At 36.1% G+C, this 27,372-nt stretch overlaps 1 protein-coding gene across 7 annotated transcripts in view; it reads left to right on the top strand.

Moving 5' to 3' along the window:
- Nucleotides 1–24,997, top strand: part of CASD1 (CAS1 domain containing 1) — a 66,918-nt gene extending 41,921 nt beyond the window's left edge. The window contains exons 15-22 of one of the 7 annotated variants that reach the window (XR_003424585.2): nt 1,966–2,106; nt 2,660–2,737; nt 6,465–6,557; nt 12,502–12,569; nt 14,505–14,598; nt 19,784–19,931; nt 21,222–21,345; nt 23,505–24,997. Coding sequence is in view for 2 of the 7 variants with exons in the window: in XM_027071891.2 (XP_026927692.2) it covers nt 1,966–2,106; nt 2,660–2,737; nt 6,465–6,557; nt 8,520–8,786 (579 nt within the window). In the remaining 5 variants the exon portion in view is untranslated. Of the gene's footprint in view, nt 1–1,965; nt 2,107–2,659; nt 2,738–6,464; nt 6,558–8,519; nt 9,978–12,501; nt 12,570–14,504; nt 14,599–19,783; nt 20,796–21,221; nt 21,346–23,504 lie in introns of those variants that run through there. The other 6 variants (XR_008296830.1, XR_003424582.2, XR_003424586.2 and 3 more) reach the window with 6 other exon arrangements.
- The last annotated feature ends 2,375 nt before the right edge of the window (nt 24,998–27,372 follow it).

The following is a 27,372-nucleotide window of genomic DNA, read 5'->3' as shown; positions in this document are numbered from 1 at the left end:
AGTATATGCTCTAGATGTTGGTTTTATGAGGAATGTATTGGAGAAAGAAGACATAACCACCAGGCTTCTAAGCCTTACAATCTAGTTTAAAACCCAAAGTTACTATTTATATTTAGGTACTAAGTTATATACAGTATGGATTTTGTGGTAGAAGTGTGTAAAGAAGAGAGAACAGTGTCATGGGTGATTCCGTAAGTTTAATCTTAAAGGAAAGATTCAATTGGCCAAGAAATATCGAGCACAGCATTTTGAAAATAATGGACAATGAATAAATATTAGTTACCTCTCTTCTCTCTTTCCCTTTTTTCTTCCATACTTCACTCATCCTATTTTTCATTCAACAAAGATTTTCTTTTTTTTATTTATTTAAAAAAAATTTTTAATGTTTATTTATTTTGAGAGAGAGAGAGAGAAAGAGAGAGAGAAAGCAGGGGAGGGGCACAGAGAGAGGGAGACACAGAATCTGAAGCAGGCTCCAGGCTCTGAGCTGTCAGCACAGAGCCCGACAGGGGGCTCAAACTCATGAACTGCGAGATCATGACCTGAGCTGAAGTCAGATGCTTGACTGACTGAGCTACCCAGTGCCCCAACAAATGTTTTCTTAATGCCTATTTTGTGCCATTTCTGGTTTCCAATACCTATGCACTTTCCAGTATACTACATTGCACTTCAAAACCACATATAAATAAAAAGCTTTGCTAAAGTCTTGCTACCAACTTCTAAATTCTCAACCTAGTCATTAGAGCAATCTACTATGATAGTTCACTTTAAACCTTTGTTTAAAAAAAAAAAAAGGAAGCTTTATGTGCTTTCTGGTCTACCATTTTTTCCCCCATTCTTGTGTGCATATGTTCCTTCTTAAAAGCATGATATTGGTGATGTTATTGTTGTTTTATTTGATTGAGAGTATCAAGATAAAATGTGTTTTATTTTGGTTGAGCATTTAAATTTTACCATATGTGTTCAAAATAGTTTATTATTGTTGTTGTTCTTTTTTTAAAGTTTAATTCCAGTATAGTTGACATATAGTGTTATATTGGTTTAAGGTGAACAATACAGTGATTTAGTAATTTTATACATTACTCAGTGCTTATCATGATAAGTGTACTATTAATCCCCTTCACCTATTTCACCCATCACCCCACCGACCTCCCCTCTGATGACCACCAATTTGTTCTCTGTAGTTAAGAGTTTGTTTCTTGGTTTGTCTCCTTTTTTCTTTGTTGGTTTGTTTTGTTTCTTAAATTCCACATACGAATGAAATCATATGATATTTGTCTTTCTTTGAATGACTTATTTCACTTAGCATTAAACCCTCTAGATCCATGTTATTGCATAAAAAGATTTCATTCTTTTTATGTCTGGATAGTATTCCATTGTGTGTGTATATATATATGCACACATCTTCTTTATCCATTCATCTATTAATGGGCACTTGGGCCAATTCCGTATCTTGGCTATTGTAAATAATACTGCAGTAAACATAGGGCTGCATATATCTTTTCAAATTAGTGGTTTTGTATTCTCTGGATAAATACCCAGTAGTGGAATTATGGGATCACAGGGTAGTTCTACTTTTAATTTTTTGAGAAAAATTCATACTGTTTTCCACAGTGTCTGTACCAGTTTGCATTCCCATCAAAGTATACAAGAGGTCCTTTTCCTCCACATTCTCATCAACACTTCTTTCTTGTGTTTTTATCATTATTTTGAACTTCTTTTTATTTCTTCACTTGCGGCTGAGACTGCTCAAAATGAACCAGCTTATCTCATATTGTTGCAAGAGCTGTGGATAGTTTCTAACAATCCTTGATTGTATGTCATTTCTTGAAGTTTAAAACCTTCATTCAATCTTTAAGCTTTTAACCTACTTACTTTTGTATATATTGTCCTTATTTTCCAACTATTTCTGCTACTTACTGAAATCTAGCTGTTTAAAACAAATTTTCTCTTCTTATTTTTTAGGTAGTCTTTCATGGAATGTTGTTTGCTTTCATTTATCTGGCTTTACAGAAGCGTCAAGTACTTTCTGAAGGAAAGGGTGAACCTCTTTTTTCAAACAAAATTTCAAATTTTCTATTGTTTATTTCAGTAGTTTCTTTCTTGGTAAGTTTCAAAGTGTAATCTTCTAGTTTTCCAAAATCCTAAATGGTACAGAATATTAACATTAAGAGATAGGGATTCAATCAATTATTTTTAATAAATCTTTACTTTTAAAATCCTTTTTCTCCATTTTCTTCTCATTGAACATAAATGCTAAGAGAATGTATATATGTATGTGTATATATGCATGTGTTAAATATGAAGAATAACTGAGGACTAAGTAAAATGGAAATTTGTAAAATTGTAATAAATTTGGGGAAAAATAAAATGTGAGGTGTTTGACAGGAAGAGTGATCATTGCCTCATGATCACTATTTCCAGAGGAGCACAGACCTGTACTCCTCTCTGTCTGCTTTCTTTTCCTTAACAGTTGAGCATACCAAAATAAGTGATGACCGAACCTGTGGGCAGCTTTCACTAAGGCTTTTTCAATAACATAATGGAGCATAATGTTATTAACAAAACAAAACAAGAAGTGTGTAGATTATGAGGAAGCTACTTCATTGAGTCATAAGTATTTTCAGGAACTCATCCATATATATTCTTTTTGTTTTAGACCTATTCCATCTGGGCTAGCAGTTGTAAAAACAAAGCAGAGTGCAATGAACTCCATCCATCTGTATCTGTGGTGCAGGTAATTATCCTGATTTAGGGAAAAAAATGTTTTTCTTAATTCTTGATAAGAACACAGTCTTTAGAAGCAGAGAGATTTGAGATCAAACTATAAAATGTAGGTATATTATTTAATCATCCTAACCCCTACCTTCCTTTACTGTACAGAAACCTTAAAATTTCTTTTAAAGGGTTGTTACGTGAAATGTATGGAAATTGTCAATATTTGTCACTTAGTAGGCATTCAGAACTTGTTAACTCTCCTCATGTTTGCTTTGTCTTCATTTACTCATATTTCTTTATTAAATCATAATTATCAATGTGTTAAGTACCATGCTACATGTAAGAAGTTTAGTGTTAAGATATATACAGCTCCTGCCCTCATAGAATTTATGGTCTAGTAGAGATATGAACCAGTAAATATTCGTTCATTTAACATTTTGTATGCATTTAACAAATATAACTATGCACTAATATTATGCTGGGGGTATTATAGACATAGTTCCTATCCTCCCAGAGCCTCCATTCTTCTATTACAGATAGTAATCATATAATCACCACATAATTATAAAGAGTAGCATATGATGCTACAAGAGAATATAGTAAGGGGATATGACCTAGTTGGAGTTGTAGCAGGCATGGTCTGCGGTCAGAAATTATTTCCCTAAGAAAATTAAGTTGAGAATGGAGGGATAAAGGACAGCAAGAACTCAGGCCCTGTGATGGAAGGGAGCAAATTGACATTCAGGAAATTTACAGAAAGTTGTTCAGGCTAGAACTTAGCCAGCGTCTAGAGAAGTGTTTGGTAGCAACTGAGAGGTGGGCAGAGGCGAGGGGCAACTCAAAGCAGATTGACATTTTGCAGGGATACCTCCCGTTGCCAGTGATGATAGGACATTGTGATAGTGTGGTGATGGTTAAATACAGGAAGCTTTGGAAGCATGTGGGGTTTCTTCTCAAGCTATCTTGGTATATGAGCAGGGTTCTTAGAGAAAGTAGTGTCTAAGCCATGACCTAGTAAATGAGTAGTCCAGCAAAGAGGAGCAGGGATCATTTCTAGAGGATCTTCTCTTAGGTCTTAAGTTCTCTTCAGTGCAAGGAACTATTTTATCCCTTTTAAGCCTCTATATAGTCAGTAGAATTGAGCATGTGACAGACTCTTAAAATGTAATTGATAATGAAATTTTAAACATTATGCTGTAGTCATGTGGTATTTTCACGACTTCTGTAGACAGTAATAATGCTTACCAGTGATACCATATTTGATATCATTTCTGTTACTCATAATGTCATTTGATATCATTTCTGTTACTCATAATGGAAGGGAGGTGTTACCGTTCATGATGCACCAATACAGAACAATATAAGAAGAGCTAAGGGAAAGAGTAGATACACATACAATAACAGGCAAGCACTGCTAATCCTTATTGCCTTCCTTTCCGGTCACTACTCTCTACACACTTCTGTTTACTTAATACTTTTTCAGTGAGGGCCTCAGGCCCTCTGGTGCAGAGGAAAAGAATGGACAGGGAGCATAAATTGAAGCAAGTACTACTTTTATTAGCAGCTACTTCTTTTCAAGGGACCCAGTCCCCTACTGTAAAAACTGGATCATCCAGGGAGCCCCAAATTTTACATCCTTATCACACTTCACTCTTATTTTCAGATGCCAAAGGGTAACGTAGGTGTGAGGGTATAGGTGTAGATGTGTGTATATAGGACATTGTGGTTTTTAAAAATTATATATAAGAATGTGTACCTTTAGCATACTTATCTGAGGGAGCTTCTTAAGATTTTAACATGTACGAGATTCCTAGTTTTCTGTTAGAAAGTATTTTCCCAGCCTGACCTGCAGAAGGCTTATATATCAAATCCTTTTTTTTTTAATTCAAGTATAATAACAGTGTTATGTTAGTTTCAGGTGTATAATATAATTGTTCAATAATTCTATACTCTCAATCCTTCTATCTGTTTCACTCTTGTAGAGCAATCCTAGAATCCTGACCTTTTAGTTTTGCCCATCAATCTGGATAGAAATTTCCAGAAGGGCTTGTTATAGAACAGCATACAGGTGATTAACCATAAATAATGTATATTAAGTGCTTAGCACAGTACCCAACAAGTTATAAATGCTGAACAAATTTTAAGCATTATTATTATTTCTTTACAAAGCTAATAAGGATGGCTCCCTAGACCCCCGTTATCTTCTCCATGGCTATTATTTCTTTGATTTTCTATTCCCCTTATCACATTGTTTAGTAAGTGTATGACAAAACTCAGACTGGAATATGCTAAAGAAATAAGTACACATTCTTTCTAAAGTTAGAAAGAAAGAAAGTGATTTGCTTAGAACTATTCCTGGATTTTCTGAGAGCTCAGACTAGTGATTTGTAAGTATCTATGTCATTCTTCCTAGCATTTTACAGTTTACGCAGTACTTTATAATAACTCATTAAATGGTTTCATGTTCAAGGGTTTTGTGTAGGTCTCACCTTTATGATTTTTACCATTACATATACCAACTGTGCTATTAAACCTAATATGTTTCTTAAATGACTCACAGTGCATGCTATGATAAGTACCTCTTATGTGTTTTCTTATCAAATGCTCACATCAACCTTCCAAGTAAATCATATCCCTATTTATACGAATGAGGAAACAGACCTAAGGGAGTAAAGTACCTTGCCTTAAATCCCAAAACTAATACAAGGGAAAGGCCAGATTCAAACTTGAGTCCCTTTGATGCTATTGCCCGTGAAGATCACTCAACTTAATAGTACCTGAGTAGTTCACTTTGGTTCCTTTTTCCCAATGATTGAGGGACCCACAGATCTCCTATTTGCTCATCTTGTATGCATCCCAGAGGCTTCTTCTGAAAGCCTTTGACCAGTTGCCCAGAATGATCAACACTGAATATGGGATTTTTTCTCTGAAGTGCAAATAGATCTTTCAATCTTTTTATGAGAGAAGTTTTAGGAGAGAAAATGTTTGTGAAAGTGAAAACTTTTTTACTTACAATTTCTTTGTTCTTTATAAGGAGAGTAGATTCTAAAGAGAGCTCTTTGCTTGATAAACTAGTTATTGAGTGTGACACTGAATTAGAAGTTTAGAAAATTCAAGATTATTCCACCTAGTACAGAAGGGTGGGGGAGAGAGGTGAAGGCCAGGCGCCCAAAAGCTGGAGATTGTTTTTGGAGAGAAGAGATCAAAAGGAGAAAATACATTACATGTGAATGCAGTTCAAGGCATCATTTGCCTGGCCATACAGAGCAAACATGAGGACATCTTAAAAGTCCTGCCATTTCTCATCTTTACATGGCTGTTAGCGGAAGGAGGCTTTTGAAGAGAGCAAAAGGAAGGCATATGGCTGCCAGTCAGGCAGATACTTTATGGAAGAAGCCAAATTGTATCATGAAATTTTATGAATTTTGCTACACAACATAGGATATCATTTCTTTCTACACAAAGGGACTCATGTGGGTTTACAATTTTTCAAATACACATAAAATTGTTCAGCCATGCACTACCTACATTCTGCACTGGCATGCAGTATACATACAGAGCACATGTTGAGAAACCTAACATGGACAGACTCTAGAACAAAAATGACTTGCCAAAACTTTATTGAAAAAAAACATTGTGTATGTATCAAATAGTCCAAGAACATAGATAATAAAATTCTCACTTGACGGGAAGCAAACACTTGTAGTAAACAGATTATTTATTTTGCCTTTGTGGTTTTTCCGTAGATTTTAGCCTTCATCCTAATAAGGAATATCCCTGGATATGCCCGTTCAGTTTATAGTTCATTTTTTGCTTGGTTTGGAAAAATTTCATTAGAGGTTGGTACATTAATATTTTGTTCTATCTTCTATAGCCAAGTGTTACATGCAGGTGTGTGTGTGTGGCTGTGTGTGTGTGAATCCAACAGACATTTTTAAAAAACCAAAGCTATGTTATTTATGGCATTATAGAAAAAAAATTCAGAACTTTCAACAGCAGTAGAATAGTATGTTTTTAAAGCTGTATTTAAATGACTGGACATAGATGACTTTCAAATATTCTTTATATTGTTTTAAGCTTTTAAACACAACTAAGATGCTGAGATCAGGAGAGAAAAAAATTAAATAGATATAAGTAAAATTTATAAATAGATATGAATGAAGACAAGCTGAGGGGATTTTGATTTGTTCTTCATCTCTATAATTAAATATTACTAGAATTTAGTTTATCAATACTTATCCTAATAAAATTCAGGAAATTTTGTAATTGGAAATTTGGGGAAATTTTTAAAACTCATTACATTTTGTGTGCAGTACCTAATATGAATTATTTAAAACCTTAAAGTATGTTTTAAAATACATTCTGCCTATTCTGAGTTCTATTATTCAAAGTAGAACATTTTACTTTCTTAAATGTTTATTTATTTATTTGAGAGAGAGAGAGAGAGAGAGCGGGAGGGAGGGAGCAGGGTGAGAGGCAGAGATAGAGGGAGACAGAGAATCCCAAGCAGGCTGCACGCTGTCAGCCCAGAGCCCAACATGGGGCTTAAACTCATGAACCATGAGATCATGACCAGAGCTGAAATCAAGAGTGGAATGTTTAACTGACTGAATTACCCAAGCGCTCCCAAGATAGAACATTTTAAAACAGTGGAATTCATATTGTAATCATAGAAGATACATTTTAAAGTATAAGATTTATTAAGTTGTTTTTAAAATAGGGAAAATAAATTTTTGAGTTCTTGAATAAATGTTCTATTATTTTTTTGTCTCATAAGTGAGACTGAATAGAATTTAGAATTATTAATCGAGAATGACTTACCAAGTCATTCAGTAGATAAAAAGAATATTTTGCCAACCCCTTAATACTTGGAGTATGAGAGTTTGTATAAATTTTAATTGAATGAAGTTATAATTTGGTATTTCTAGTAAAAATAAATTTTAGGGCACCTGGGTGGCTCAGTTGGTTAAGTGTCTGACTTTGGCTTAGGTCATGATGTCATGGTGGATGAATTCAAGCCCCACGTCGGGCTCGATGCTGTCAGCACAGAGCCCTCTTCAGATCCTCTGTCCCCCTCTCTTTCTGCTTGCACATGTGCGTGTGCACACACACTTTCTCAAAAATAAATAAACATTAAAAAAATATATAGAAATGTTATGGTCTCATATTTGGGAGGTAGTTTAAGCATTTTTCTACTCTTTGATATTTTGAACCAATTTGATGAGAGAACATTTGTGATCACAATCAAAGTTGTAGTGGTGTCATCTAATATGTATACTCACATCAAAGTTGAAATATACTATGGAATCATGAAAATACAGTTGAAAACATTTGTCTGGCCATTCAAAGCACACTTGAAGACATCTTAAAATCCATGCCATTTCCTGCTCATGTATCCACATACAGAAATATGGTTCACAAATATAATTAAATATGCAGTATGCACATATATATATACTTATGTGCATAGACACACACGTAGTGATTCTTTATTTGGTGTCTAAATACCAGAGTTCAGATATCATTCTGTCAGCTGTCTTCTATGTCATGCAAAAAAAATGTTTTTTAAAGTTCTAAGGGTCCTGTTTCATTTCTTGGGGACTTTGAAGTAGTACTTGAGCAAGTAGGAGTTCTGGAGAGTAGACCACAGTAGACTTTTCAGGACCAAGAGTGAAACAGAATTAAATGGTTTGGAAAAAGCCTGCTAATGTAATGATGCTACCAAATGTTTAAGTTAGGCAAAACTGTGAGATAGTCCTGGACCGTCTGTACATATCTAACTTTAGATACTTTCCTTCCAGCTGTTTATTTGCCAGTATCACATCTGGCTGGCAGCGGACACAAGAGGCATCTTGGTTCTCATACCCGGAAACCCTATGCTCAACATCATTGTCAGCACTTTCATATTTGTTTGTGTGGCACATGAAATTTCTCAGATCACTAATGATCTTGCACAGATTATTATTCCTAAAGATAACTCATCTCTGTTGAAAAGGTTGGCATGTATAGCTGCATTTTTTTGTGGACTCCTCATCTTATCATCGATTCAAGATAAATCCAGACATTAGGTACCTAAGATCCTAAAAAACTTAAACTCTTCAGACTGATTTTGTGTCTGCCTAGAGGAGAAAAGTATCTATCTGGAGATATAAATGTATATGTAAATTAATTTGTGTGGCAAGAGGACAGCTCAGTGGCGTCTGTTGAACATGTGTGGTTGTATATATATTGGATGTACATCTCCAGTGTGAAATACTGAAAAAAAAAATTGAAGCAGAGTGCATTGTATAGGATTGCATGTGAAAAGTCTTTTCTACTGGATCTATGTTGCCATTTATAAATGATTTTAAGTTAACATGAAGGCAGGGAAATAATTACCTTTCCAGTAAATACATATAGATAATTTAATTAGCTTAGTGACACCACTGAGTGTTTTGATATTTACTAAATTTGTGGTAATAAGATTGTCTACACCTGTATTTATCATGCAACTTCCTACTTCACCGAAACTTTCTTACTCAAGAATGACTGCAGTATTGTTTTCTTATCATATGTGCAATGACGTGGAATGATAAACAGTATGCCTTTAATTTATATATGTTCATGTTCTGATGTTATCTGTTTCCTGACATGATTTTTCTTCCTAACTGTGTTTTTCAGGTATACCTAAATCTTTGTACACTTTGTCTCACAGAGTTGTTCTAGGCTCCATGACAGGGTTTTGTCACTGTTGATGCTGTTGCTTCTTTTTATAAAAAGGCCAAATTTTCTTTCCAATCCAGACATTCACATGTTTTCTTTCCTGAAGCTGTACCAGTGTAAAACCAGTACCCTGTGGATCCATTTAATGTTTTCCTTCAACTAATTAATTTCTGTCTATTTCCAATGTTTGGAAAGCTCTTTATAATCATTTTGGTATTTCCTGTTACTCCCCCCTATTTTTAAAATATTTATCAATCTAACTTGTGCAGTGTAGTAAAAATTCAAGTTGTTATGAGTGAGATGTATTAACCATGAGTAGAATTTTAAGTAAACTGGTGACTTCGGGCAATATATGTTTTTCATTTTGTTTTGTTACAGGCTAACTGTTAGAGGTATAAATTTATTTATCTGTTGTACAGATTTTATTATAACTTTTAATGTTTGAAAGATTGCACTTGTTTATTCTTACTGTGTGTGGGATAAAATATATTTTCTGTTCATGGTATATGAAAATATGGAGTAATTTAAACAGTAAATAAACGTTCTGTGGATGCTTATTTTTGTATCAGCAAAGTATCAATTAAACTGTATGTGTCCTTTTTTTTTTTTTTAAATCTGGATCCATTAATGATTGGTTCAAATTTCTAATTCATTTATTTTATTCAGCTTAAGTTTATTTTCCCAAACTCTTAGTGTATCGGGAGAGGTCACTGTGACAGTTGAATAAGGAATGATTTAGTTTTCAGAGTGACAGAGGATAATCTGCTTTTCTACCCAGGAAGTTTAAGCATTATGCTTTATTAGTAGCCTTATTTGAAGATTTTAAAAATTTAATTATTATTTCTTCAGCACTGTATTTATGTGCTAGTGGTATCTTCCCATTAATTGTGGAATAATTCTCAGACAAAAATGTGTGTTCTTTCTTCTTCTCTCTTCTTCTGCCCTTACTTAATCTTTTGACATTTCCCAGATAGACAATTGTAATGATTCATTGCTCTGCCTCCTAGACTGCAGCCTTATAAGTAGAGAATAGTATAGTTATAAATCAAAAACTTCCAAGCACCGTGATCACATTATTCTTGCTGGTGTGGCTTGCCAATGAGTAGAGTGCATTTTAATTTAGCTTGTAAGTTTTATCACCTGAAAAAGATTCTTCCCGATGAAACAATTGAAAAAGAAAGATGACCAGTATTTCTCTGTTTTTTGGAAGCACTTATGTCTTCCAATCATGATACCCAATGAATATGTTTTCCTTCCTATTTGAACTCAAGTATAGAGTTTAACTAGCAAACTATTTCTTCATCACATGCTCTCCTTTCATATGTCCCACTCTTTTATTTTATTTATAGTTATATATCATAACTAAAATATAGTACATTTGTAATTAAAGCGTATTCTATTTACATTAAATTTTCTTAATGAGTCTTTATGGGTAAGAGGTTATTGTGGTAAAAATTGCCATAAGGGCAGCATCTATGAATGGTATATGTTTTAATACTGTTTCTGCATTGATTCAGATTCTGACTATCATAGCTCTGTCATCCCATTCTTCAGAAAAAGATGTTTAACAGAATATTTCAACACACTAAAATTGAGATAAAACCATGGAGGTTCTCTAAACTCAGATTGTCTGTAATATAAATCACACTGAGAAATCTACCATCTGGGCCCAAAAGATACTTGGTTGACTCAAATCTACTGCAATCCTTCCCCATTTCCTTTGCCAAACCTTCCCATTTTTATGGATAGCCAAAAAAGCATTAAATTCAGAGCCTTGACCAAAAACCATTCACTGTACCTATCAGCTAGATAGATCCAATTGTTTCCTTTAGGTACTGATATGAAATAACATTTATACCCTACCATTCCATTCTAAGATAAATAGCCAGTTAAAATTTTTAAGGTGAGTGAATTTTTCCCCCACAAATGCTGCATTATTTCAAATGTTATCACAGGAAGCTTGTAAGCTTTGTAAAGTTAATTTTAATAATAACCGTATCTGTCATTGTTTATATTTAATTTTTCTTACTAGATTATAAACATTAAGGCTAAATAAATATAAGACTAAGGGCATAACCTTCATGTGATAGATCCTCAATAAAAGCCAGTTCTTCAGAGAATGCAAGTTTTAGGACAATGCCTCGTTCCCTTAAATTGTCTCTTCTGCTTTATATGTGGACTTATAACAAAGAGCCAAGTTGGAATTTTTATGCTGCACTGTATTAAAATACTAATATGCTATCATATGGTTCAACCTAACAGCTTCCCTTTTGTAAAAATAAAGTAACTTGGGTAGTTATCTGCAGAACTGATCCTGACAACTACTTCAAAAATTCCAAATGCTAAGTTTGGTTTTATTTAGGGTGATTTTGAGGCTTGGTGAAGACAAGATAAATTTGAAAATCTCCATTAAGTCTATATTTGTCTTTTAATGAAACTCCTCTTAATTTCTTGTATAAATTAGAAGTATTTTCTATTTGTTTTAAAAGTTAGATCCATAGGGGCTTCTGGGTGGCTCAGCCAGTTAAGCATCTGACTTCGGCTCAGGTCACAATCTCATGGTTCATGAGTTTGAGCCCCTCATGGGGCTTAATGCTGTCAGCACAGAGCCTGCTTCAGATCCTCTGTCCCCTTCTGTCCCTGCCCCTCTACTGCTCGTGCACTCTCTCTCTCTCTCTCAAAAATAAGCATTAAAAAAAAAGTTTAAAAAAAAATTAAAGATCAATAAGGTAATATAAGCAAGAGACTATTTTCCAAAAGTAGAGGTGATATTATGAGCTAATGGTTTAATTAGAAATGATTTGTTTAACTTATTTCTTATTTGCAAAATACTTTTAAAATACCATTTCAGAGCATAAAAATGGGACAGATCAATATTTTAAAAGGAAATTTGTGGTTACCTAGAGGTATTTCTGTCTTGCATAGGGCGAAATCTTCATGCTTAAAAGTAATTATTACAATATTTTAAAATTCAGCTAACTTTATTAGCTTTTACTTTTCATTTAGAAAGCATCTAAGACAATTTTCTGATAGTCACTAAAAAGAAAACTATTAACAAGATTTTATTTTTTAATTCTACAGCTACCGCAGATAGATTATTTCTTATAATCTCCATTGCCAAAATAACAAAGCTGGAATTTAGCTTGATGGTAAAAGTTCTCCATGTTTATCATCCCATCTCTTCTAAATATGAATTCCAGCCAGGCTAGTCTTACTGTTCCCCAAATATCATACTATTCTTTTGTTCTCTTTTCATCTACCTAAATCCAACTTATTTTAAGAATTATAAGAAGTAAGAATTGGCGAATTTAAATTCCACCATCTCTGTGAAAACAATACTTTCTTTATCTTATTTTTTTAAACTGTTCTAGCACTAATTACCTACTCCCATTATTTTGTCATTTCTTCAGTAAGGTTGCAACTCCAGGGTCAAGGTGGTATAGTAAGGTGCCATACACAAAGTAGATTAAAAAGTCTTGACCATCAGCTGAAGGATTCTGGCTTTATTTCTCCCAACTTAAAAACAAACTCCTCTTAATCTCTTGTGTTCCCAAAGCCACTGCCGTGTTTATTTCTACCAGCCCAAACTGCTCTTGTCAAGATCAACAAGAACCTATCCATATTGCTAAATCCAATGATCAATTTTCAGTCTTCACCCTACTTGACCTATATAGGCAGTATTTGACACAGGTGATTTACTACCTCCCTTTTCAACCATCTTCACTATGCTTCCAGGACACCATCATTTCCTGTTTTCTCCTCTCCTCACGAGCCATTCCTCCAAGCTTGTTCCCTGAGTCCTCTCTTCACACCCTCAGCCTCTAAACTGCAGTTCCCCAAAACTCAGACCTCAGACATCCATACTCACGTCTTAAGTGATTATCACCTAGTCACATGACTTTATTATCTATATTCTGATGACTAGCAAATTTATAAGTTCAGATATGTTCAACTGCCTGTTCAACATCTCCGTTTGAATATCTAAAACACATATCAAACTTAGCAAGTCTAAAACAAAGCTAAGCTTCCCCACTACTGGCCACAAACAAAAACACCACCATCTTTCTCTTCTCAGTAAATGGTGACTACATGCTTCAACTTGCCCAAATAAAAAATTTTGACTCCTTTTTTCCTTACACCTTAACATCTTCTATTTTAGTAAATCTTGTCAAAATGTATCCGTCATTCAGTAATTCAATCACCTTCATCACCTCCAATGGGATCACCCTGCTTCAAAACCCACCAGCACTTTCCTGGAATATTATAATGACTTCACTTTTTCCCCATACTCATGACATACTTATGCCTTTTACTTAACTATTTTTTAATTTTCCACTTCTCCCCATTAGCACATGACTTTTCTGAGGACGGGTTGTTCTAGTTTATTTACTGTGGTATTGTCAACTCTTAGAACAATGCCTCTCTCAATTATTTGCTGGATTAATTAATGAGTGAATGCTGCAAAAAATGGTGTCAAGTACTAATCCCATTCGAGGCAGGTAGGCTGCCCTGCAAATGATAAGGCAGCTGGGAAAAAACTTTTCCTTAGTGATTTGGACAAGAGGCTGAAATATACTCTATTTGGCTATTAGAATGTCGATTTGCATAATGTTATAAAAATGCAACTCACTCATGCAGGCAGGCAAATAGTGACCGTATCTGCAGAGCTGAGCACCAGCCATACCATGTAGACCATAAGTCTTTTACTCACTGTGGGTCTTCCCATTCATTTTCTTGCTTTATGCTGGGGCCAGGTGTCAATTGCCATTGGCCATTGCACTTACACTATTATCTGTCTTGTAGTAGAGAATTATTTCTTTGGACTCATCTCTATTGGAAGTAGGGAAATGGAAAGATAAACCAAGAAAGCCATGTATTTTCAAAAGAAAGAGAGATTGTGCTTTTTGTGGAAGTCAAAAATATTCCTTTCTGTTTAATAGGCAAAATGTAACTATGTCACAGAATGCAACATAAAAAACCATTATGAAATAAACTATACCAAAAACCGCTGCCAGTACATAGAAACGTATATGTGAGTGCCAGTATGAATAAAATCAGATTAATGAATTAATTTATTTCAACAGGACTTGATTGTAAATGAAAAATGTAAAAATAATAATGCTGTGAAATTCAGATGTATATGAAGTGAAAAAACTGCATCAAAACATTTAACAGATGGTAAGTTTTAAAAGCATGTCCACTGAATGTAGCAGAAATTACATGCCAAAAGAAATAAGCAGAAATTACATGCCAAAAAGAAATATGTTTTTGAAAGTAGAAGGCTAACTGGGAGAACTCTTATCTTCCTCAGTATATTGAGATGTAGTTGCGAACTTACAGAAAAATTTTTGAAGTTAATTTGTGATATTTTCTATTGAAGTTAAGAGCCCAGGTATCAACAGTACCACCTACTTAGTTATATTTGTTTGTGCTTTCAGAGAAAATCTAAGGTTACCAAGTGACTCAGAAACATAACTATGTCAGGTTCATTATTGATAAATTGTATTGAAAAAAAATCTTAAAGTTCAATATCGGCTAATATTAACATTAGTAAAGGTTATAATTAATAAGTATGATAACAATGCTATTGTCATGACCCATGGACTTACAAAATGCAAGTGAAATTGGTGTTATTTCAAAAGGACACAGAACTTAGGCCCACTCATTTCATTCCCTGGGAATGACTTTATGGCAAAATCTTAAAAGAGAATACATTTGGGACTCAGTCATTTCACAAACTGGATGTGTTCCATGGCTTAGACAAGTTAATGTTTTGCTTAGTAAATTGAGTGTACCACATGGGAGTCGGCTGTTTTACAGGAGATTGGGTAGCATTGTACCTAGAAAGTTTGGAACTATTGAAAGGAATTTAATTCTTCACCTCATTCAAGGGAAAATGACTCTGTTAGCTTAACTACAAAGACTAGACTAAAGATCGATGATCTTGATAGGCAGTTCAACCCATCTCATCAGCTCATCTTCTCTGCAAAGACTTTTAAGGCTGACTGTGTAAATATACAACTTAATCTGTTCATTCTTAAGATAATTGTGATTTGGGGAAACTTATTTGGGAAGGTGTATTCTGGGTCATTTTCTTGTTAAAAATTGTTTCCAGAGAAAAAAGCAGTGACAACTACATTCTCGAAATTATGAGGTTGAAGACTGAATTCTAGAAATTCTTTTCTGGTTTTAAATCTTACAAAAATTTAATAATACTATTTGTTTTACCTTTTCAATATTAATAGAGTGAAAATGAGGAGACACAAGTCGAAGTTATACGACTGCCATTTAATATGGTACCAGAACCTGCATATGACAAAATTGGAAAACCTGAATTATACATATACATTAGGAATAATTGCCTTAAGATATAAAAATTATTATGCAGACATTTTGTCCATGTTCAAAAGTAACAATTATGATGCATTTGGGAGACTATAAAACTGAATGAAATCACATACCCCTTGTCTTTAAAAGATTCAAAGGTAAAATTGTACTGAGTAACACAGTGAAAAATCTGACATTATACATCTTAGTAAAAAGATAGTATCAAGATTCTTATCCCAAGAAAGAAAAATGTCCTGGTTGAATTTATTTTCTCTGGGGGTGCCTGGATGGCTCAGGTGGTTAAGCATCTGACTTAAGCTCAGGTCATGATCTCATGGTTCGTGGGTTCCAGCCCCACATCAGGCTCTGTGCTATCAGCACAGAACCTGCTTTGGATCCTCTGTCCCCACCCACTCTCTGCCCCTCTCTTGCACTCTTCCTGTCTCTCAAAAATAAACATTTTTTAAAAATCTTTAAAATTTTTTTTAAAATATATTTTCCCTTTATTTTTTATTTTCAAATTTAAAACATCAACATTTTTTTAAATTTAAATTTTATTTTTAACGTTTATTTTTGAGAGACAGAGACAGAGCATGAGCTGGGGAGGGGCAGAGAGAGAGACAGACAGACAGACAGAATGTGAAGCAGACTCTAGGCTCTGGGCTATTAGCACAGAGCCCGACATGGGGCTCAAACCCACGAACTGTGAGATCATGACCTGAGCCAAAGTCAGACGCTTAACTGACTTAGCCACCCAGATATCTCCAATATTTTAAATATCTCCAATATCTCCAATATTTTAAATGTTTGCTATATTTAAAGGCTTATCCTACAGTAAAAATAAAGCTTGATTCTGTATCTGGCAGGGTTTTTTGGTTTTTTTTTTTTTGTTTGTTTGTTTTTTGTAATTCTTCACCCTCTTTATAGCTTCTAGTCTCAGTAAGTACTTGATTTTTGACTATAGTTTTTCATAACTAAGCCAGTTGTGGTTTTTTGTTTTGGTTTGTTTTATTTGACAAGTCATTGGGTCAAAGCTCTGCTAGTAAAAAGAATAGATTCTCTTCTCTGAGACTACGTGAGATCGGTTTCAGAAGATAACTAATATTTGGAGAGGCAAGATATGCTTTTCCAAGGTAATTTGGGAGAAAAACAGTGACAGCCATCCCTGGCATTGAAAGAGAAAACTAGAACTAAGAACCCATCTTTTCTTTTCCTTGCCTCCTTCCATCTCATCCTCACCTCAGGACACTATCACTGGGAGGGAAAAAGTGATGGAAAAACATTTAGTTGAAGTCTGAGGGGCCCAGCATTTTTAAAACATACACATGCACAAGGGACATGGAGCTGGAGCCCCTTCTCAGAGACTACAAAATTTTAAATGGAAACTGTAAAGAAGTAATACGTGGGCAAGAATAAGAAAAAAATTTAAATAGACTAATGAAAAGGGTAGGACTCAAACAATTGGGTATTTAGACATATTATTAAGTTACAGTCACATCGGTGTGGAATAGTAGATGCAAGAATATATAGATTAATGACAGAATAGCAAGCACAGAAACATTTTAATCCAGGACATACTAGAATAATGTTACAGTTTGATTTTTACTTTACGAGAGAAAGGTACAAATATTCTTTAGATAGTCCCAAGAATTGCTTAACAATGGGGATGGGGACAGTAGACTCCCATTCTTACTCTCTATACCAAAAGACACTTAAGATGAGTAATGGGTTTAAAGACATAAAAGAAGTAGAAAATGTCAGTGAATATCTCAAGATGAGAAAAGATCCATTAAGAATAAAGCGAAAGGGAAAACCAGAATGGCTACATCCCATTACATAAAAATGTAAAACCAATATACCAGAAGTCATAAATAGAAAAAATACAAGCTGGAAAATTGTTGAACATGAACATTTGAGAAAAAAGTAATATCCTGAGTATATATAGGACTCTTAAAGTTTAGAAAAAACAAGATATTTTCCAAACTTCAGTTGGTTCCTGATTAATTCTATACAGAAGGTCACTTCATTCAGCTACCTTGATGAACATTACTCAAATAATTTAACTTGGAAGAACATCAGGAAATCACAACACTCAAGGCTAGGCTTTCTATGGATGCTTTTTTTAGACTTGGGAGGTGGGGATTAATGGCCACTATGTTAAGTTATGCCTTCTTTTCACATTTTCCAGACTCATATTAATTAAGACCAGGTTATACTGAGCAGAAATTTGAAACCTAATGGCCCATCTGTCTGTGTGATAGTGCATATTCCAAGTTTTCCCCCCTAAAGAGACTCTTAGCTAAGCTCTATAGTATTCCATCAGAAAATAGTTATTATTAGACTCTTAAATTTCCCCCCAAAATGTTGCTCCTACATTAGCTCAATATCCAATTGAGCCTGCTTTTTTTCCTAGATCCCTAGATTTCCTACCTGAACTTCAGGTTAGGTTATCTGGGATTGAACTCCCAGCTACTTAATGTCTGTCAGCTATGCATTTGACTGAAGCACAGTATTTATTCATTTACTTATTTATTTGTTTATTTTTAAGTTTATTTTGACAGAGACAGAGACAAAGCAAGTGGGGGAGTGGCAGAGAGAGAGAGAGAGAGAGAGAGAGAGAAAGAGAGAGAATCCCAAGCAGGCTCCATGCTGCCAGTGCAGAGCACAACACAGGGCTCGTACGCATGAAACCACAAGATCATGACGTGAGCTGAAACCAAGAGTCAGACGCTTGACTGACTGAATCACCCAGGCGCCCCTGAAACACACTATAAAGAAACATTAAGAATTTGTTCTTTAGGGGCACCTGGGTGGCTTAGTCGGTTAAGCATCTACCTTTGGCTCAGGCCATGATCGCATGATTTGTGAGTTTGAGCCCCGAGTCGGGGTCTGTGCTGACAGCTCAGAGCCTGGAGCCTGCTTCAGATTCTGTGTCTCCCTCTCTCTCTCTCCCCTGCTCGTGCTCTGTCTCTCAAAAAATGAATAAACGTCCAAAAAAATTTATTTTTAAGATTTGCTCTTTATCACTTCCTCGGATCCTTTAAAATGTACCCCCAGAGTTAAGTCAGGCAAGCACGTAGCAAAGACCACCTGTGCAATATTTTCCTTATATCTCCCTAGAATCTCTCTCCAGTTTGAAGCCAGTGGTCAGCATTGCAGGACACTCTACAAAACAGTTATATGAAATTCATCATTGTGTCAACTGTAAGAATGTTGTTGATTATGTTACACAATGGCCTCTTTATGTGGACTCTTAAGAGTTATTTCATTCTGGCCTTAGAATTGGAATATTTGTGCTTCTGCTGAACAGTTCATCTGCTACTATCTTATGGACACTGTGAATTGACTTTTTACATGTGCTGATAAAAAACAAGAGCTAAATTTTTGCTCCATCCCAGACAACAGAGCACTTTGGTCTTCGTTATTTTTATTAGCCTCCTTCCCCTTCTTGGCCCCTTTTTCCTTCTCATCTACTTCAAACGATGTTCTCTGACTATATTTTGCCCTGCCCAGTAAGCCTTCTTATATCCTTTTTGGAACAAGGCAGTGTGATGGTCATAAGTGTTTCTTCAGACCATAGCAGTCTGTTGAGCAATAGGGGCACCCAGAGCAGCTCATAAAATATTCTGATAGCAAACTTCCACAGTCCTCTGCCCCTCTTCAGAAAAACAGGGCTGGGAGTCTCCTCCTGTTCTTTCCACATCGTTTCTTCGTGCTCCGCCAATGCTATTTCCTCATTTTTTTTTTTTTAAGATTACCAAACAATCAGGGGTGCCTAGGTGGCTCATTTGGTTAAGCGTCTGACTCTTGATTTCAGCTCAGGTCATGATCTCATGGTTCATGAGTTTGAGCCCCACGTCGGGCTCTGTGCCGACAGTGCAGAGCCTGCTTGGGATTCTCTCTCTCTCTCTGCCTCTCCCCCATTCACACTGTGTGCCTGTGTGTGTAAAAAAAAAAAAAAAAAAAAGATTACCAACAATTCTAGTGGTATCAGTGCTGGTTCCTTCCCTAACTGACAATTTTGTTTCCTTTTCAGAGGATACTGCTCTGAGGACCAGATGCCAGGCCAAAGACTCAAGCTGTTGGTACACATTTGCTCTAGGCACAGGGCAGTGACCACATCTGTGGACACTTGCTTCTTACCACCCACCGTCATGATCCTGCTCTGAAACCATCTAGGCCCAGTGAGTGGCTTTATAAATTAGACCTTGAATCAGAGGCTCTTTCCTCATTAGAATGTGGTCTCAAAGGCTCCCTTTTCCCTGTAATCCGGAGGATGTTGGATGATTCAAGAAAATTGCTGTTTCTTGTGACTTTAGTTTTCCTGGTCCTTTGCAAAAATTTGAGACACCGTAACATATGATGATGCTGGGAAGGAGAATAAAGGTAACCCCACCCTATACAGAGAGGGCTTGGGAGAAATAGCAGGGTTATCTTTAGGTGTGTCTAACCCATAAATCCCCAATCTGTGATCTATGACAAAGTGAGCAGTGACCCTTAGCACAAAGGTGGATGGAAAGAAGGAGCATGGAACTCAGAGGCATTGTTAGGTAGACTGCTGGATAGGAGGTTATCCTGAAACTAATGTAACATTGTATATCGACTACACTCAAATGAGTGCAAAACAGCATACATTGTATGCTATATTTGTTTTTAAGCAAGAAAAACAATAAAACAAACATATCTAATGTTGTGGGGAAAAAAAGGAAATTATATTTCCTCCTTCTCTTTATCCCCTTTTCTACATTTCCTAAAAGCAGGCATTGTTACAGAGGCCTCTTCCATGCAAAGGTCGGATCAGGTCTCTCTGAGGAGATAATATTTCAGCTCTGAGACCTAATCGTACACAGCTAAGGAATTCTTTGAGGGAAGGTAATTGTTTGGGTGGGCTAATAGGAGAATCGGGTCATAATTAGTTATTTTCAGTTTTCGGTTTTGTTCTAAATAAAATGTCTATTTATTTCTTTTCTCTATATGTAACTTAAAGGCTTATCTTTTTCTTGGTAACTTCAGGCATTCTTTGTAAAATAAAGATAATAACCACTTGTCTAATGTTGCAAATACTCCCCCCCCCCTTTGCCATTTGTCTTCTATTTTGACTGAAGATTTTTTTTTTTTTACATAAAAATGCTTGAGTTCAAAATTTATTAGTCATTTTGATGACTCTCTTTCCCTCACACCATGATGCATTTGGGACACCCGTGAAAGGGAGAGAAAGGGTGGAAATTTGGGCAAGAGGAGCTTCCGTGTGCATGAAACTCTGAGAAAGTCTCAGCCAGGCTGTGAGATGCCCCAGAGAAAAGATTATCCAATCAGAGGAGTCCTGCATCAGAGAGGGACAGCCTGGGTAATTGGCCGCTGCCCTGCTTCTTGTTGGCTGGGTGTAGCGAGGAATATTCAGACCTCGAGCTGAACAGTGAGGCAGATGCCATAGCGTGGTATCCACAGACTGCCTGTTACGTTCTTCACATCAGGTTCTCTGCACGGGAGATGTGAACAGGGCATGCGCACAACCGTCACAGCCTGCCCTGCTGTGGTGCACAAATCCACGTCCACACTTTTGTCGTACATGCTTTCCATGGGCCGCTTTCTCTGAAGGTAAATTTTATTTTCATTTCTTTATATTGAAAAACAATATATTTTTTTTAAGTTTATTTTGAGAGAGAGAGACAGAGAGAGAGAGACCGAGAGACCACAAGTTGGGGAGGCCCAGAGAGAGAAGGAGAGGGATAGAATCCCAACCAGGTTCCACGCTGTCAGTGCAGAGCCCGATGCGGGGCTCAGACTCAGGAACCGTGAGATCATGACCTGAGCCAAAATCAGGAGTCGGATGCTTAACCAAATGAGCCACTCAGGTGCCCCTCTGAAGGTAAATTTTAAAAAGAGAGGTCAATAAGACAGGCTACAGTCCCTGTGTGCGCAGTTAGCCTCCGGGACACAACTGATGGTCCTATCTCTGTCCTCCACCATCAATTCTAAACTCCCTTTGCCCTTAGCTGTGCAACTTTTGCTGGCTTACCTAGAGTTGTGGTTGATCCACACTCTCCTTCTGGACGGGTCACTGAGCTCTTGGTAATCATACTCATTAGGCAGAGGTTGATGCACTCATTCATTTACAGTCCCAGGAGGACAACGGAGTAGTGACCACAACCCAAGTGGATTACCTCAGTTCCACACATATTCTTTCCATCTTTCATTGTGTAAGAGCAGCCCTTCCTTCCTTCTAGTGCTGGTCAGGAGCATTTACTGCTTCCAAAATAGTGACTTTTTGTCTTGCATGCTGGACCTCACAGTTGAGTTTTTTGTATTGAGAGCTGAGCTCACCTCCACAGCTGCCGCAAAGAATGATGAGGGAAGTATTTGCATTCAATAATAAATAATAATAAAGGGGCACCTGGGAGGCTCAGTCAGTTGACCATCAGACTCTCAGTTTCAGCTCAGGTCATGATCCCACGTTTCGTGAGTTCGAGCCCCACATCGGGCTCTCGGTTGACAGCGCGGAGCGGAGCCTGCTTCGGTTTCTCTCTCCCTCTCTCTCTGTCCCTCCCCCGCTTGTGTTGTCTCTGTCTCTCTCAAAATAAGTACATAAACTTAAAAAAAGTTTATCTAAATGTAATAGTAATAATAATAATAATAAAGAAACCCAGAAATTTACAATTAAATTCATGTACTACATCAAGAGACCAGAAGAAAAAACTGGGAATAGAGTCATTTGTATATATGAGAATTCATAATTTAGTGAACATAGAATTTTAACTAAACAAGGAAAGGAGGGGGACATGCAATTTGGTTTTTTTCTAATCTCTGATACAGCTTAAACATATAAACAAAGGAGGAAAGCAAAGTGCATATGATGGTAATATTTATGAAAAAGAAATATTTCTCTTGGTCAAAAGAAATGTCATAAATAAATTAAATGGCAAATTGAAAGAAAATATTTTAAAAACTAATAGATCTACTTTTACTATCCTTATATAAAGAAGTCTTACAATTTTTTTAAAAAGCAAGATTCTCTCCAATTTATGGCTGGTTTATGGTTTATAATTCCATCTACTACATCACTTCATTTCATTACCTTGGGCTACGTTACATAAATAGTTTAACTTGGAAGGTACGTCAGGAAGCAACATTGCTCAGAGCTGGTCATTTGATGGGAGCTTTATTGAGTTTTTCGTTTTTCCATTGTTTTTTTTAATGTGAGTGGTGGGCTTCTGTTATGCCTTCCTTAAACATTTCATGGTACAAAATTATTGACTCTGTGTTGTATGGAGCAGAAATGTGGGTCCTCGATAGTCCATCTGTCTGTGATTAAGAACAAATTCCAAGCCTCTCCCCCCACCCCACCCCCCACCCCCCACCCCTGCCACGCCCCAACCGCAGGGGCATCTTACTGCCCAGAAGCTGGTGGCGGTGCGAGCTCTGATGGTTCTTCCAGTTTTCAATATGGGGAGAAAATGTTTCCCTCACCCTAGGTCCCCTGTCAGCTCGGGTTTACGTTGGAACTTGCAATCAAACAACCAAAATAGCTGTAGTCCAGATATTGCCAGAGGGAGTTTTACATTGTCATATTTTTTTTTTCTGCTAACTGTAATTTTTAGTCTTACTATTTCCATCCCATTTTATATTACTACTCTTTATTGTTGTGATTTATTTTTCTAAAATGTTGCAATCATCCAGTGTTTATTTTTCTACCAATTTAAACCTTATATCCCCTGCTTTTACCATTCCAGTAGTTATCTTTAATTCTTTTTTTTCAGAGTTCTAATATTATCCAATGGGGTACATGTCAAAAGAAACAGGCATATTATTGGAACAAAATTGCAAGGGTCCATCACTTCCCGCATGAAGCATGTGTACGCTTCTTTTTTGGCAAGGTGCTTGCCTTGAAAATACCAATGGAGTTATAAGGGGAGATGAGAAAGAAGACACCAGAGGATTGGTAAGCCTCTCTCTCAGCATTCTGGTCATCTTTAAAATGCCAGGGGAGATATGTGGAGATAACAGAAATAGGAATGTATTCTGGCGCCAGCCCGTGTCCTCTACTTTCCTCTTTCAAGGTCAACTGCCTTACTATAATTCTTTTTCTGTGTTTGTTTTTGAATAGGAAATAAACTCTGATGGTTCAAAAATAAAAAAAAATATTAAAGGCAGAGAGTGAAAACTTTTGTTTTTCCTCCACAGTTCTTCATCTACATAATTCTGGTGACAACTACTTGTAGCTTGTACTTAACTAGCTTTTCATGTATTCTTACAAAGTTCCTTTATATAGTACAAAGAAATGGGTAGGGAAATCCCTATCAATACATAATTTCCCCCGTTCTTTGTTACCATAGTGTTATATGGCATCAGTGTCCCAATATCAATCCACAGCCCCTCACTGATTCCCGTGTTGATCCACCATTCCCTTCTTAATTAGTTCCAAACAATTACTATTACAAATAATACAGTGAATTGCTTTACGTATACGTCATTTTCCACCAATATGAATATGTGTGTAAGTTCCCAGATGAGGAATTACTGGGCCATAAGGTATATGCATTTTTAACTTGGTATTTCAGCACGGTTACTCTCCTTAGGGACCCCAGCAATTTATGTTCCTGACTAGCAAAGCAGTAGCGCTTATCTCCTACAACCCCACACCCTCAACAGTGTATCAACTTGCATCCTGCCATATATTTAAAAGCAATTCATACTTCCGTTTCTGAGAACACTCTGCTTATACTGTCTGTCCATTTATCTGTTATTGGTCTTTTTCTTATCAACTCTGAAGAATTCTTTACATGTTTGGGAGATTAGCCCTGTGTCTATGATATAAGATACACATACTTTTTCTCAGTCTGTCTTTTGCTTTGTTTATGGTGTTTGCTTTGTAGAAGTTTTCTATACACAGAGAGATTTTGTCAATCTTTTCTTTTATGACTTCTGGGTTTTGAATAGTTTTTGCATAGTTGAGATTTCCTCACTCCAAAGTAATAAAAGAAATCACTTGTTTTTTTTTTTTTCCTATACCTTATGATGTGAGGTAGGGATCCAACTTAATTCTGTTTCAAATGACTACCTATTGCCAATACAATTTATTAAAGAGTCCACCTTTTCCATCATTGACTTTGCATACAACCTATAGCACATACTAAATTAATTCATTTGTATGGGACAATTTATGTACTTTTTACTCTGAATCAACAGCTTGTCAAGCAACAGCCTCTCACAGTTCTAATTACAGAGGTTTTTCTCATATGTTATATTATTTTATAATGTTATAATATAATTTGGTTTTATGTCTAGTGAAAGTACCCTATTGCTCTTTTTTTTTTTTAATTTTTTTTTTCAACGTTTATTTATTTTTGGGACAGAGAGAGACAGAGCATGAACGGGGGAGGGGCAGAGAGAGAGGGAGACACAGAATCGGAAACAGGCTCCAGGCTCTGAGCCATCAGCCCAGAGCCTGACGCGGGGCTCGAACTCACGGACCGCGAGATCGTGACCTGGCTGAAGTCGGACGCTCAACCGACTGCGCCACCCAGGCGCCCCGCTCTTTTTTTAATCAGAGACTTTTTTTAGCTATTCTTGTTTGTTTGTTTGTTTGTTTGTTTTTCAAAGTGAAATTCAGAATCAGCTTATATGTCCTCCCCCCCAAAAAAAACCCTATTAGTATCTATATTGGAATCAGATTAACTTCATAAATTAATTTAGGATAAATTATATCCTTTGGTTATGGTTTGGGTCCAAAAGTATTATGTATCTTTCCATTTGCATAAGTTGTCTTTTATGTCAGTTAGTGGCATATTAAAGTCTTTATTCATATAAGACTTGCTCTGTTCCAGTTAAGTTCATTCTTGGATGTTTTCTCTTTTTGACTGCTACTCGAAGTAGGATCTTTTCTATCATAGTAGCTTCTAATAATTGCTTGTATATGGAGATGTCTCTATATTAAATCTACATCCGCTCTATCTTAGGGAATTTTTTATTACTCATTTGAAACACTTTGGCTGATTCTTTAGGGTTTTCAGGTATACAACCATATCATCTTTAAATATTGATAGTTCAACCTCCTCCTTTATTATTTTCTACCTTTATTACCTTATGTTGATGTCTATTTCTTGTTGTTTCTTTTTTTTTTTTTTTTTAATTTTTTTTTCAACGTTTATTTATTTTTGGGACAGAGACAGAGCATGAACAGGGGAGGGGCAGAGAGAGAGAGGGAGACACAGAATCAGAAACAGGCTCCAGGCTCTGAGCCATCAGCCATCAGCCATCAGCCCAGAGCCTGACGCGGGGCTCGAACTCCCGGACCGCGAGATCGTGATCTGGTTGAAGTCGGACGCTTAACCGACTGCGCCACCCAGGCGCCCCCTATTTCTTGTTGTTTCTATGTTTTCTTGTCATGGTCCTTCAAGTAAGATATTCCTGATTTAGTCAGAGTGCCTCTAGTGTTCCACAAGGCTGGCTGGATATGTCATATTAAGAATTAGCCATCTAATGTGCATTTTTAGAGTATTTTGGAGGTCAAAACTGGAATTAAAAATTTTATCAAATGACTCTTTAGCTTCCGTGGAGATGATCATCTCATTTTTCTTCTCAGGTCAATTAACATATTGACATAATAGATTTTATAATATTTAAAATGTAAAAATATAACATTAAATATCTTATTTTATTTTATTTTTAATGTTTATTTATTTTTGAGGGAGAGAGAGAGCACACAGTGGGAGAGGTGCAGAGAGAGGGGGTGGATCTGAAGCAGGCTCTGCACTGACAGCAGAATCCAATGTGGGCCTGGAACCTACGGACCATGAGATCATGACCTGAGTCCAAGTCAGACACTCAACGAACTGAGCCACTCAGGCACTAAATATCAAATATTTTAAAATATTAAAGATGTATTTTCATCTTTTCATATGCTTACTTATCATTTGTATTTCTTCTTTGGAGACTGGTCTGTTCAAGTCCTTTGACGACTTTGAATTGTGCTGTTTGGCTTTTTTGTTGTTAAGTTGTAGGGGTGCCTTACAAATTTGGGGTATTAACCCCTATGGCATATGATTTGCAAATGTCTTCTCCCATTCTGCGGGTTATCTTTTCATCCTTTAGAAAGTGTCTTTTGGTGCACAAAGGTTCTTAATTTTGATGAAGTCCATTTTATCTATATTTCAAAGAGTTTATAATTTTAGATTTAAGTTCAGTCTTTGATACATTGTGTGATCATTTTTATTTTCATGATATTTCTGATTTACAGCAATTGAAAACAAATCAATGACTGCTATATGTCTCCAAGGCTTTCCTGTTTAAAAAGAAATATCTATTGTATTTATCAAATCCGTGTCTCACCATTTTATGTTGAGTTTTGGGAGCGGGGCAAGTTACTCACAGTTTCAGTGTGTGTCTCCATATCAGAAGAAGCCACATCCAAAGAGAAGATCATAAGAAGTATTTTAAGTGTGTTGCCATGTTTGAATGAGAATTTGGAGTCTTGAAAGGGGGTTAGTGTATTCTGCAGGTGGAAAGAACATAAATAATCAGGACCAGAGTGTAGACTGTGGTAGGTCGATTGCATTAATGGCTCCATTAATAACTACCCCGTATTCATAGTCTGCCCTGTAATCTTATATTCTTCTCCCACTCCAA

Source organism: Acinonyx jubatus, chromosome A2, assembly GCF_027475565.1.
Source record: "Acinonyx jubatus isolate Ajub_Pintada_27869175 chromosome A2, VMU_Ajub_asm_v1.0, whole genome shotgun sequence".
Taxonomy (NCBI): Eukaryota; Metazoa; Chordata; class Mammalia; order Carnivora; family Felidae; genus Acinonyx; species Acinonyx jubatus.
This window is presented reverse-complemented; position numbering and strand designations above follow the sequence as displayed.